Source organism: Emydura macquarii, unplaced genomic scaffold (genome assembly GCF_026122565.2).
Source record: "Emydura macquarii macquarii isolate MOO-44397 ecotype Brisbane River unplaced genomic scaffold, CSIRO-AGI_Emac_v2 contig_1348, whole genome shotgun sequence".
Taxonomy (NCBI): Eukaryota; Metazoa; Chordata; order Testudines; family Chelidae; genus Emydura; species Emydura macquarii.
In genome coordinates, this window is record NW_027131485.1 from 18,796,532 (window position 1) to 18,810,291 (window position 13,760).

Sequence of the window (13,760 nt, forward strand, 5' to 3'; positions counted from 1 at the left end):
GAGGTCATTTGGCTTCTGTGCAGATACAGCACATTCTGGTTCCTCTTTGGCACCTTGTTGAATGAGGGACTGTTGTGCACATTGCTGTGTTACCTCATTTTCAACATCTTAAAGGTGAACTGCAATGAAAGAAATATTGGACTTGTGCCTTCTTTACTTCTCTGTAACCTAGAAAGAAGGCATTAAAGGTCTCTAATATTTTTTCTCTGCTTGTTTTTTACATTGGAAATATAGGTCTTATCTACCCTGGAAGATTTTAATGCCTGGAGAACTAGTGAAAGAGACTGAAAAGTTCAGGAAATGAAAGGGAGAAGGGATTTTTCTGTCACTGTTCCAAACTTTTTGTTTTTGTAAACACCTATTCAACTTCAGTGATTGATAGTTCAGGTGAATGATAACTTTTTTAAAATTAGCACCTCCATCCCTCAAGTTGAACTCACCATAAATATACATTGAGTCTTCTATGCAAAACCAGGGAAGACCAGGCTTGACATTATGCATATTTCTAATGTGGAAAAAATAAGCAAAACTCTTTTAGGCCATCTTCATAAATCAGAAGGAAACAAAATAAAGTGCAATTCTGATTTTTAAAATTCCTGTATAAGTCACCTTTTTTAAGCAGCAAGTATTCCCCAAATAGCACTGTAGCAGTCACTTTTGGCATTCTTAAAAAAGGTTACTCGCAACATAGAGCTGATTATAGAACATCAGAAAATATGTCCCTCATCTCTTTGCTTTCTTCCAAGGACCCTGCATTCACTCACCCAAACACACACTCCTGCACACTCCCAAAGCTCATCAGATGAAATATCTGCTCTTGAAATTCTTAGGAGATCTGCTGTTCAAGAGGGCTAAGGAAGGAGAAGATCAGGGAAGCAGACCCTCCTCTCTTCCTGTGTACTTCGCAGAATTAGATGTTGTTTATAATTTTGACAGATAATATTGATATTTATTTTTAAAGCGTTTTTTTATTATGGGGGGATTGGACAATTATTTAATGACAGTAGACATTGCATTTCAAAAAGTTAAAGCTTCACAACCATTAAAACACAAATTGTCAACATCACATGTCAATATATATACAAAGTAAATATCCTTACATCAAACTGTAATAAGTTCTCAAGCAGTGTTTTTCTTTCTTTTCCTGTCTATAAATTTTGATTATCATCAATGGAAATATTTTTTCATCTCTGTAATGAAATTGATGTTTACAGATAAAAATCTAATCCTTCCAAGCCTATGTAACAAGTGTTAAATACATTCTGGTTTTGTTCCCTTTTGATTAACAAGCAAGGTGTTCAATCCCAAACACTTTGACAGGAGGCAGTGTTCCTGTGGGACTGGTGACCAAACAAAAGGCTCTTATCTTGCAGGCAAAAATTTGGGCTAGGACTCCATGTAATTTTGCAAGATGAGGTCAATAGGAGTAGTCTCTAAAGTCCAAAACAGACTTGTGGACTTATTCAAAAACATTGACATAAAGACTTTAACTCTTAAATTACTGATATATAGTCTCAACCTTAACTTCACCTTAACCATTTTTTCCTGGAATTTTTTCCTACACTAGAAAGGTTGAATCATGTCATTTGTATACTTCTAATCAAATGGTTAATAAGCTTATCTGGTATTCACTTACTCACTACACACTAAGAGCTTTTCCACCTGGTGCGGCAATGTACATCTCAATGGTAATTATACAGGTCCTGGCTCTCAAAGAGCAAACCGACACAGACAATCATTGTTAAATGAAAATCTTCAGTGATTAGCCCTACCTAAGTTCTTCTCTACAGAGTGAGAAAATACACTCTTGGGAGGTGTGATTTCCAAAGTACATTAATGTGGTGCTCATTAACTGGTGAGTATAGATTATGTTTTTGTGCACTAAAACTTCCCTAGTGCTCTTTAAGATAGTGCTGTTTGAAACATGTTAAACATGTTAAAGCACACTAGGGAACCTTTAGTGCACACCAGCAGGGTCTACACGGCCAAATTAATGCTCAACACATTAGTGCACCTCCCAAAAGTGCATTTCCCCACTGTATAAAGAAGAACTTAGGTAGGGTTTATTACTGAAGATTTTCATTTGACACTGACTTTTCAAAATGTAGATTCAATGTTTCACCCAGTCTTTCATATAACATAGTTTGAAAATGCTATTCAAAACCACATTTCTTAAATAGCTGAAATCAGAGAATATTTTTATATAAGCCAATTTGTGTGTATAATTTATGTAGGCTAAGCTTGTGGTTAGATTTTAGCAACAGAACATGTTAAAATGACATTCATTTTTAGATGGTCTGTGTCCAGATTGTTCTAAATCACTTTAATGATCAGTCTACACAAAACTTCCCCTCTTGTCTTCCACCTCCTCACTGCCCTCCTCTCCCCAATTAAAAAATTCCTGCCTTGGCTAATGGAAAGTGGAGCTTCATTGGTGGTAGCAAAAGTGCAAACACTGGTATATATGGAGCACTTGGCATTTCTACCAACATACAGCATAAGCCTGCCCAGGAACTTTACAAAGAATGGTGGTGGAAAATCTTTTGGCTTCCCACTACACTTGGGCTACTAGTGGTGGACCTGAACCAGTGGGAGCAATTGCAGGAATTAGTGGGGGGAGGGGAAGACACTGTATACAAGATCTAATTGTTTTAAATCTATTTAAAACTATACAAACACTTATTTAGTTACATTAGATGATTCCTTACATTCACAATTGCATTACTATATTTAATAAAATAATAAATAATTCTACATCTTCCCTAGCAAGAGGGGGGAAAAAGGCTTTATTTCAGACAACCCTAGAAATAAAAAGTTTACTGACAATCTTGTGCATTGACAAGCGATCGGAAAATTTATCCTAAAGCATATCTACCTAGAAGGAAACTAGTGAAAAATTGTCAGTGTAGGTTTGCTCTTTGAGAGCCAGGACCTGTATAATTACCATTGAGATGCACTGATATTTATAAAATCCATCTTTTATAGGTTTTGTCCTCAGACTGTTGACTGATTGGTTAGTTGATCTATTGTGATCTATTAAGAATATTTTTAAATGCCTAAATTCTTACAGATCCTGACATTTGTACCCTGCTTAGTTCTGTTATTTTTCACATTTACAAGAAGCTTTTATATAAAAAAGAAATGTAAATTAAACTATCAGAAATGCTCAAGTAAGTTTGCATCCTGACAGTTCACAAACTTTAACAGAAGTTTTTTTGCACATATTTATAATTAAACCATTATAGAAATAATTTAATTGGAATTGACATTGTTTTTACAGCGTGCTGAAGAAAAAACAAAATCGGCAGTGATTGATCTAACAGAAGAAGAAAAGCACAATTTTGATAAAGGTGAAGGAAAAAATAATTTTGTTTATAGAGATACTGAAAACAAGAACTTAAAATATCATAGGTGTAAGTATGAATGTTTGATTTAGTAATTTATTTTAAACCTAAGAGAAAATAATCTTGTGGACTTGTGAGATCGGGACCCATTCCTCTAAAGAGAAAATTTTCTCCTGAAGGGAACTGCTTCTGCCTATCTCCACTGTAGGAGAGTAGTTTGCGATCCAACTAGTTCCTTTTTTAAGGGATGTATGCTTATTGACTCGTGGATCCAGTGTCCCAACTGTAATAATAGATAAGAATAAGACTCCCTCATGGAAGTCACGGGTTCTATGACGTCCAGAGACCTCCGTGAAATTATCCTTTTCAGCCTCTGCCCCGTGACCTGAGGCAGCGGGGCGAAAGCTGTCAGTTTCTGAGGGCTGCGGAGCTCTCAGGCAATCCCAGAGCTCTCAGGGAGCAGGGGAGGGTGGCAGCTCTCAGTGGCTGCAGAGATCCCCAGGTCCGAGCCACTGCCGGGGGCTCCATTGCTCTCAACCTGGGCGAGCGACCCCGACCCTGTGGCTCCAAGTTTCGGTGGTGGCAACAGCAGCAACCCTGACCCTGCGGCTCCAACCCAACGGTCATGTTGTCAGCTGGGGCGGGTGGCAGAGGCCCCCGGCTATAAGTCGCCGCCAGCAGCAGAGACACTGTGGCTCAAAGCCGTGGGGGCCCCATTACTGTGAGCCAGGAATGGGCAGCAGGGGTCCCGTAGCTCGGAGCTACTGTGGGAGGAGCCCAGTGCTCTGAGCTGAGACCCTGCAGCTCATAGCCACCACGGGTGGTGGGGGGAAGCCCAGAGCTCCCTCCTGCCACAGGTGATGGGAGAAATCAAGCCCAGCACTCTGAGCTGGGCTCCCACAACTCCCAGCAGCCTTGGACAGTGGGGGGACCCTGCAACTCCCTGCCATTGGTGGTGGTTTGACCCCAGGGTTCTGAGACACACAGCTGTCTGCCACCGTGGGTGGCGGGAGAAGCCCAGAGCTCAGCCCGTCTCTGCATATCCCAGGCTGGGAGCCCCCGCAGCTCCAAGCTGCTGCAGGGGCAGGTGACTACAGCGGTCGAGCTTTGAGCCCCCAGAGCAGCCCTCTATTCCTGTCCTGCAGCAGGGCTTGGGCTCTCATCCCCGCCAGCCCAGTTTATGGTTATTTTTAGTAAAAGTCAGGGACAGGTCACAGTTCCCTGAATTTTTGTTTACTGCCCATGAGCTGTCTTGACTTACTAAAAATAACTCTGACAAAATCTTAAACTTAATAATAGAAGACCCTACTACTTCATCTGTTCCATTTCCTTCTCTCCAATGATGCAAGCAGACTCCAGTCATTAATCTGGTGCTTCACTAAAATTGAAGGCAATCTCTTTCCACCTGCCTACCAACTGAAGGAGGAGTCAGGAACCCAGAGCCAATTAGTCACAATGCAGCCTGACCTGGTTTGTTAACTATCCCTCGTAATGAGGGGAGACTCCTGTTCCTCATCCATCTGTGGGTGGAGATGTACTCCATGCCACAGAATGAGCTGGCTACTTGCCTACCAACTGCTCTAGGAGCTTCATGTTTAGGTGAGGAGGAAGTTTGGTACCAAGGATAGGGAGAGCAAGGTGATAAAGTAGACTATTTTCAAAACAGCACCTTGTTAAAATGTCAGCAACATATGCATTAAGAAGACATTTTTGTGGGAGGAAAATGGAAGGATGCGTCAAAGCTATGTAGGTTGAAGCCTACTTCTAATTTTTGCTTGAGGATCCCTCCAAATATCATCATGCCACTGTGTTTACTCAGCTCCATTTTCTTTTGGAGCCAACTCAGATACTCATTTCAGAAGAACATGCCTTAGCCTTCCTCTTGGGGATGGCTATTACTTTCTAATTTTAATCAGTGATGATTGGAAGAGACAGTTTCACAATCTGTCTACCATTGACTAAAGTTCACCGAACATGTGGTTTCTATGTTCTCACTACAGCCCTCCCTTCCATGCTGATTCCAAGCATTATCAGCAGGTTAGAAAAGTGAAGGGACAATTATAGTGATGGGAACTTCTAGAACCACTGTTGGAATTTCAGGTCTATGAGTTGAGATATGCAGACAACAAATAGTTAATCTGCTTTTGAATGGCTACAAGTTGGAAAGAGCATACAGGTATCTTCCCATTGTATGGACCTGTAGGGGTCAGATGTTCAGAGAACTCTATTTGCTAGTAAATAACATTCTTTTTGCTATAAATGATATGTAATCGTCCAACTTTAGGATTTGAACTCAAGTAGTTTGGTTTCAGTGAAAATTGTTGCTTGGTGATATATTGCCTTCTATACTACTGTGAGTTGTAATCGCGTTAATTTTTGTAAGCTAAGCAGGGTTTGTTCTAGGTCAAGACCTGGACTGGAGAACTCAGGATGCTGCAGGAAGTAGTGTTAATGGCTGGCTTGGTAGGTGGCCTTCTTCCATCTTAGTGTGTACGGAACTAATGCTGTATCATGTTAAAAAGCACTATGCTGTTGGTGATTTTGTGTTGTGCTTGAATTTTAAAACTGGATCAGAATCTTTGTAGTAATTTAAGATCACATTCCACTTTTTTGCAGGAGAATGAGTGTTAGGTAGCATCCTGGAAAAAATTCCAGTTGGAACAAATAAGTTACTTCTGCCTAAATTTTTCCTGCAGCTGACTTTTCTGGTTCTTTTCTGGTTGTGTTACTTTCTTATTCTAAACTGCCATGTCACTGTTCCTGTGCTGCTAAAAGGCTGTTGCATCCCACCAAGACAATGCTGTATATTAACATTGTGTATTTAGTGCAGTGTTTGTAAAATATGTGAAACTTGGAAATTATTTTGGAATGGATGAAAGTGTTGTTTTAATGTAAGGTCTTAGTCAGAGACGTTCAGCTAAAACTTTATCAGCTGAGTTGGTGATCTGCACCTAGTGCAGATAGGAGTAAGAATGTAAAGTGGCCTTACTGGGTCGGACCGATGGTCCATTTAAGCTACTATCTTGTGTTCCGATGGTGGCCAGTGCCTGATACTTCAGAGGGAATGAACAGAACAGGGCAATTTATCAAGTGATCTGTCCCCATTGTCCAGTCTCAGTGTCTGGCAGTCAGAGGTTAAGGGACACCGTGAGCATTGGGTTGCATCTATGACTATTTTAGCTAATAGCCATTGATGCACCTATCTTCCATGAGCTTATCTAATTCTCTTTTGATAAAGATATAAAAGATGGACAATTAAGTGGAATGAAGAGTGAACTGTCTGCCTCAGTCTCACTTAATGATAGCCCATCAATGTCAGGTTGAAGCATTTTAACAGTGTGAACAGGTTTGCAATCTGAGGCTTGTGTGTTTTGTAGAGAAATGGAGATTTCATTCTCCAGAGTCCTTAGTGTAGCACCTTTCAGAGTAGGAAAGAAATCCCAAATATGTAAACAAAAACCATAAATCTGTGAAATAAGGTTTTTAACCCACTTTACTTTCAGTGGGTGGAAAATTACAATATTTAAAACTTGCATTTTGTTTACAGGCAAGGCGAAAGAAGACCAAAAGTCCATGTTAAACAAAACTCATTCAAAGTCAGCAAGCTCCAAATCAAATCACCTTCAGCTACCAGCACAAGCATCAAATCAGGTACTTTCTCTTTAGCTTTCTATATTTTCTTATTTTTAAAGGTGGAGTTTACAAATTCTAACTGATTAGCTCTTCATGAATCTATAATATTCAACTTTATGGGAGTTTGAACAGACTTTTAAAGGACATTTTTGAGGAAAAGATGCTATCATTACATTTGTTTTAAACTAGATTCCTTGGCAAAGAATAAGCTTACTTCTTTAAGCCACAAGGAGGTGGCATTGTATTAAGAAAAGAGTAGTAAAGTCTTCAGTGATCATGAAATACTTTTAATGCAATAATGGCTCCTGAAGTGGTGAGGATTCTAACAACAAAAATACCAACTATTAGAAGAAGCAAATATTGAAGCAAGAACATCAATCAGATAGACATTGCTGCATGCTAAAATGAACTTTTCTAAAAACTATTGTAGAAAATGTTGCAGTGGAAAATCTATCATGGATAAGGATCCAATTCTGTCACGGAGGTCAGGATTCCATGATTTCAGCTGACCTCTGTGACATCTTTGGCTTCAGTTCGCCTTAATGGTGGGGCTGGAGCAGCTGTCAGCCCCAGAGCAGCAGCCCTCAGGGATGACGGTCAGACCTAGCCATGGCCACTGCTTCTTCAGTGAGGTCAGTGTCGCAGGAGTGATGGGGCTGGAGCAGCAGCTGGCAGTCAGCCCCTGGCAGAGTTCCGACTGTTAGCCCCCCCATCTCCCACAGTATGTTTAGTAAAGGTCAAGGACAGGTTGCAGGCTTCTGTGACTTTCTGTTTATTGCCTGCAACCTATCCATGACTTTTACTAAAAATACCCATGACAGAATCTTAACCCTAATCATGGGGCAAAGATCAGGCAAGGAAAATTTCAGACAAGGAGAAAAAAATTGCTTTTCTGAAACTGAGTGAAAAGGGAGTTGAAAATTTCACTCATCTGTGTTCCAAGACTTGCTATATTCAGTCCTGCTCCAGTGTCTAAAAAGAACTACTAGAATGAGGGATGAGTAATGTAAAGGTCAGGTATCTAAATGTGCATGTTTTATTACTCTTGGACAGCTAGGATTCTTGGAGTGCTAGGTTATAGATCGTGTTTTTCTAGTCCTGATAGGTCACGAGATATCAGACCCTGTAATCAGGTAGTTGTGTTTATCACTACTTTTTTTTTTTTTTAGCCTTCTCTGTAATTTCAGCATGATGTTTAGCAGTTGACATCTCATAAACTACTATAGTTAGACATGAATACTTTATATACTTGTAAAGATGGCATTCCCAGCTGCTTTGAGGTACTGGCTTCTACTTTTAGTAATTTCCAAGATAGTGGCCACTACAGTGCTCAGAAAAGGTATGTTTTTGGTGAGGCAATTGAGCTGATACTGAAAACCAGCTCTGTAGATTATTGTATGGATCTGAGCACCACACACAACCATATGGGTATTTCAAACTGTTACATTTCATGCCTGAACAAAGGTCAAATGGGGGGGAGGGGAAATGGCAGGTATCTTCCAAGTTCAACCCACGAATAAGTTCCACTCGAGAGTTGCCAGAATGAGGCACTGTTCACAGTAGATTGTGCAAATTTTCAAAATATGATCATGTGTGGTCTGTGGGTCCATGAGGTTGGCTCATATTTGGGGTATTTGACTATTCCATCGCGCTCTACTAAGCTCCTTTAGCTTGGTTTAATCATGATGGGGCTCAGGTACCCTGCTGGGTTCTGCTGAGATTCTTGTGCTTGACTCCTTGATTGGGAACCAAAAAATAAAAAGGGATGGCATCTCTAAAACATCACCTACTCATGGTACCAAAATGAGAGTTCATCCACCGTGGATAGTGCAGATCTGCAGTCTGCACCCCCATCCCACTCTTCCGTCTTGCATGCTTTAATTGGCAATGGCATACTTACTTTTAAGTAGTGACTCTTAGCCTTTCCAGGCTACTTAACCCCCTGCAGGCATCTGATTTGTCTTGTTTACCCCCCAACCTTCACCTCACTTAAAAAATACTTGCTTACAAAATCAGATATAAAAATACAAAAATGTGTCACAACACACTATTACTGAAAAATTGCTTACTTTCTCATTTTTACCACATAATTATAAAATAAATCAATTGGAATATAAATATTGTTCTTCCGTTTCAGTGTATAGATAGAGAAGTATAAACAAGTAATTGTATGAGCTGATGGTAGAAGGAAAGGGATTGACAAGTGCCAGAGGACATCCAGGTGTGAGAAAAATGTGTATCTATCCACCCAGGAAATTTTTGCATGCCTTGTGGTAAAAATATAAAACCAGCTTTGGTAAAAGGATTTTATGGTTTATCTTGTGACCTCTCAGGACTACAAATCTTCAATACAGATGCTTCCAGGATCAGTGAACTGTTCTCAGCATAAAATATTTTATTAATAGATGTACAGCACTGTCTACACCAGTGTTTCTCAATTGGTGTTCCGCGGAACCCTGGGGTTCCGCGGGAACACTGTTAGTGTTCCGCGAGCAGCTGTTCTCTGTGCCGCCGCGAACAGCTGTTCTCCGCGCCGCCGAAAAAGGGAAGATGTCTTGGATTTTCCGGCGGAGGGTATCCAGTGTAAGTGTAATTTAAGTGAGAAATGCTGACCTTTGCTTATTTCGACATTTGAAGACTGTTAAGAGTTTGGGGGGTTCTGCAATTATTTATGGAGTTCAAAAGGGTTCCGTGGCCAAATTTAATTGAGAAACACTGGTCTACACTATACCCTCATAGTAATTGACTATAAAAAGGAAAAATGTACTTGGAAAAATAGCAGTTCTGTAGTTTGGGTTTTTTTTAACTGGCTATGGAAGCTTGAGGAGGGTGGAACCCGCTGTGTCAGTCCTGCTTTTTATTATTCCATTCTTTTGGATGTTCAAAAGGCTACAAAACCAGAATGAATCTTCTAAAACAGCTATGACAGAATCTCTGCAGAGCTGCCTTCTTGAATTTCTTCTGAGATAAAATCTAAGTAGCAGTTTTTAAAGATCTGTCAGTTTAACTTTTCTTTATTTTTGAAGACCTACATAGAATGCAAGCTTTCTGCTACGGTAATTGCTAGTGAGATAAGAGCATAAGCTCTTTCTTTCAGACTCTTACATTGTATGACAACTGTACAGGACAATCAGTTTGCAGGATGGCTGTCAAAATTTACTAATAGTTGAACTTGATCAAAATACCTATGGTATTATTCATATTGGTAAAGTATAATATATTTCAGTCCTGTGGATGTGCTTCTGTCTGTCTGAACCCCAGGTACTTTTTTGGAAAATTTATCAGAGTGCAATAATAGAACACTAAGGGAATTGTAACTATGCAGATCTATCCAGAAATAATGTTGTAGGGCGCACAAGAATATTGTAACACGAGAACAGCTTAGTATGGCGAGGCTGGGCCCTAAAATCAGTGGCAGGCTTATGAGCAAGAGTTAGGCCTCTCAGGGCCAGGCATAGAAATATCTTTTGGAAAGTCCCTAGGGGTTAAGAGGAACTGTCCCTAGGCCTGGAAATACCATTGAGAGGAATATAGAAGCCAGCTGGCCATGGGGTCAGCAGAAAATTAGCAGCTTTAGCAGAAAATTAGCAGCTTCAGCAGTAAAGTCAGCAGTTTTGAGTGATAAACAACTAACATCATTTTATTGCAAAAAGCCCCTAGCTAATGGTCAATAGATTAATGAAAAACCAATATTAAGACCCAATCCCCATGTGGATTGAGATGCGCGTCACCTGCTACCAGGTGAAGCTTCATGTAAGGCTTAAGGAATTGGGGTATATTAGAGGCCCCGGCACCCCTCCCTGCCTGAGATTCTCCGTGGATCCGTCGAGGCGCTAGTGGATGCCCCGGGCAGATTGGTTCTCTGGTTATAACACGCTTCATAGGGCGAAGAATGGGTCTCCTCGCCCTCGTATTGGTAAGCATCTTTTTCCCCGCATGAGTAGGTCAGGACGTAAGTGTAAAACACCCCCCCTTCCTCCTCCCCCCCCCGATCTGTAATCTCAACACTAATGGGCCCCCAGGTGACCATAGTGATAGCTATTCTCCTGGTGGGCTTACTCTTTGCTCTTTTAATTGTTAAGTGCTGTTGCTGCTCGAGTAATACTAATGCCTGCGGACACTTTCCCCTTGTGTAGAATGCTTGTTCCCATTCTTCTTGTGGATAGTGTCCTTTTTATATTTTTAACGGCTTGGATAATAGTAATATAGCTTATGTGCAAAGCTTGTGAAGATCTGTAAGCTTTTTTATCTCAATTTCTATCTCAACCTTAAATACATTTTTGCTTGGGTACTTCCTTGTCTGGTTGTCCCTTCCTGCTGCCGAGATCCCAAAATACGAACTCTCCGCCCCAGCAGAGCACAAATGTTAACCTCTACAGCCCTCATTTTGGAACAACTGAAATCGTGTTAATGCAGTCTTGGTTAATAGTGTCTTCTGCTTCTGGTGGGGGTGAGGGGTTGAGTATTGGATTTATGGAAAATAAATCAGTTAGAAAAATCTTAAGTGTTTATGTAGCAGCAATAGATCGTTTCCTGTGACTGTTCTAGTTTGTTGACCTTTTAAAGATTGTAAAATATGGCTAGTTTAGAGCAGTCTTTGGAAGGATATTTTTAAGTGGTATAGTAGCATAAGTTCAGTAAATAAAGCATTGCAACATGATGTACCAGAAAACAAAACAATTTAACAAAATGCTATTTTTTTGTTTTTAATTTAGTATTCTTATCCCTATAGACATTCTAAGAAACACTGAACTAAGAAGTACCTAAAATGAGACTAATGCAGCATGATTTACCACAATACAAAACATTTGGTTGGTAAAGCTGATACAAGGAGCTCCTTAACTCTTTTGAAACTATTTCCTGAAATGGGAAAACTTAGTCTGAATCAAAAGTTAGCACACTCTGGTTGGCTTGTTCATTAAAGAAATATTACAGTAATATTAAGTTATTCACCCACTGTTTTTATGCTCCCTAGGTTCTTGAACGGTTTCTCCATCTTCCTCCACTACCACAGATACCTCCATATCCAGAACTCAAGGATGGATTCAAAGACACTGTGCCGCCTCAGAAGCCTGAACTAAAACTGGCTCAGGTGCAAAATCCAAAAGGTATTGCACTCTCATGGACTGTTATGGAGATTGATCCCAAGTGTGCGCCTGTAGAGAGCTATCACTTGTTCCTATACCATGAACACACTAATAACAGTACTGCATCACACTGGAAGAAAATAGGAGAAATAAAGGCTTTGCCCCTACCAATGGCTTGTTCTTTATCGCAATTTACAGCCTCCAAGAAGTACTACTTTACAATACAATCAAAAGATGTATGTGGACGTTATGGACCATTTTGTGATATACAATCAATTGCTTTAATTCCTCTTGAAAACTCATAAGCTACCTCAGTAACTGTTACACAATTGTTTTGGTTTGAAATACTGTATTTTTATTTGTAAACAATCCAGCGCCAAGGACATCATTGTGCCACTGACAGTATTCACTCAGTTCTGTTTCTTACCTATCATGCCAACTATCAGTTATTTATATTCTGAGCATTGTTCCATAAATTTTGTAAATTGTTTCTAATAACTTGAGACTGAGAATTCTGTTTATAAAAATAATTTCAGTTCTGTCTTTAGTTTAGTTATTTTCCTTCTCACTCCTTTCTCTCCCATTCCTTTCAATGAGCATTATTACATATAGGACGTACTTGGAACATAAAGGAGTAAATGTTTCCACTTGGTAACTATACATTTTGATAATGATCATGAGATGAGAAATCTAACATGTCATGAGTTTTGTGGTGGTTTGCTCACCTTTCCTTTTTGTATATTTGGGGAGAATAGTGTGAGGAGTTGTTCCATTCCCTTCACTAAATGGCGCCCAAACTTTCAGAACATTTTAGTTCTTGTACTTGAGTGTACTCATACAGTACCTCAGGAGCACCTCCATTATTCTGAAGCCTCTGAAAACTGCTTGTAAGGTTTAACGTCTCTGTAGTTGGGATAATAATAATACAGGAGCTATATTGTTTAAATATTACAATCACCGGAGACAATCAGCTGGACTTTTTACCTTTCATTGTAAAGGAACACCAAGTGAGATTGTTTCATTGTCACTCATTTTGGGCATGAATTAAGCTTTTGGGGAAGTTGATTAAAGTGTTTATATAAATAAATGTTTTCCAGTGCTGTATAAGTGCTTTCCCTGCTTGTGTCTTCTGGTATTAAATTGGCTGAATTTGTCTTTAGGTACTACCACAGACCACCCATCTGTGGTTCGATGATAGTTATTACTCATCCAGACAGACATTTCATAATGCCCCAAAGAGGTAGATGACCCATTACTTATATTAGTGATGGTTCTAGAATATTAGCTTACAAGATTATTAATGATAAAGGCAGTGTTGTGGCAGTTGGCTTTCTGTTTGTGTAAATATGCACATTGAAGTGAATTCAGTGATATTTGTAGTGTTTCCAGTAGAGCCAGGATACAAAGAAATAGACCATATCCAGATTAATTTTAAATGTAATAATCATTAACTTCAAGCAATTTAAGTTTATTTTCTTATACAGTTTAAATCATGCTACGTAGGTTACTCACAATATTTTTAAAAACCCAGTGAGTTGGATTCTTTCAATACTAAGCTTTTGTTTTTATTTATGCATAACTACAACTTTAAATGGATACAGTCAACATTATATCTATTCCATTTCAAAACTCTTTAAAACTATTTTCAACAGCTATAACTGCCCTGAATTCCCCCTACTAATTTTTGTAGTGTCAC

General features: G+C 39.5%; 1 protein-coding gene across 2 annotated transcripts in view; it reads left to right on the forward strand.

The window, feature by feature from the left end:
- The window catches only part of ATF7IP2 (activating transcription factor 7 interacting protein 2), a 71,721-nt gene extending 58,570 nt beyond the window's left edge, over window positions 1–13,151 (forward strand). The window contains exons 9-12 of one of the 2 annotated variants that reach the window (XM_067551296.1): window positions 3,281–3,350; window positions 5,748–5,807; window positions 6,892–6,995; window positions 11,953–13,151. In XM_067551296.1, coding sequence (XP_067407397.1) covers window positions 3,281–3,350; window positions 5,748–5,807; window positions 6,892–6,995; window positions 11,953–12,369 — 651 coding nt within the window. In that variant the 3' untranslated portion in view covers window positions 12,370–13,151. The remainder of the gene's footprint in view (window positions 1–3,280; window positions 3,351–5,747; window positions 5,808–6,891; window positions 6,996–11,952) is intronic. The other variant, XM_067551298.1, reaches the window with a different exon arrangement.
- The last annotated feature ends 609 nt before the right edge of the window (window positions 13,152–13,760 follow it).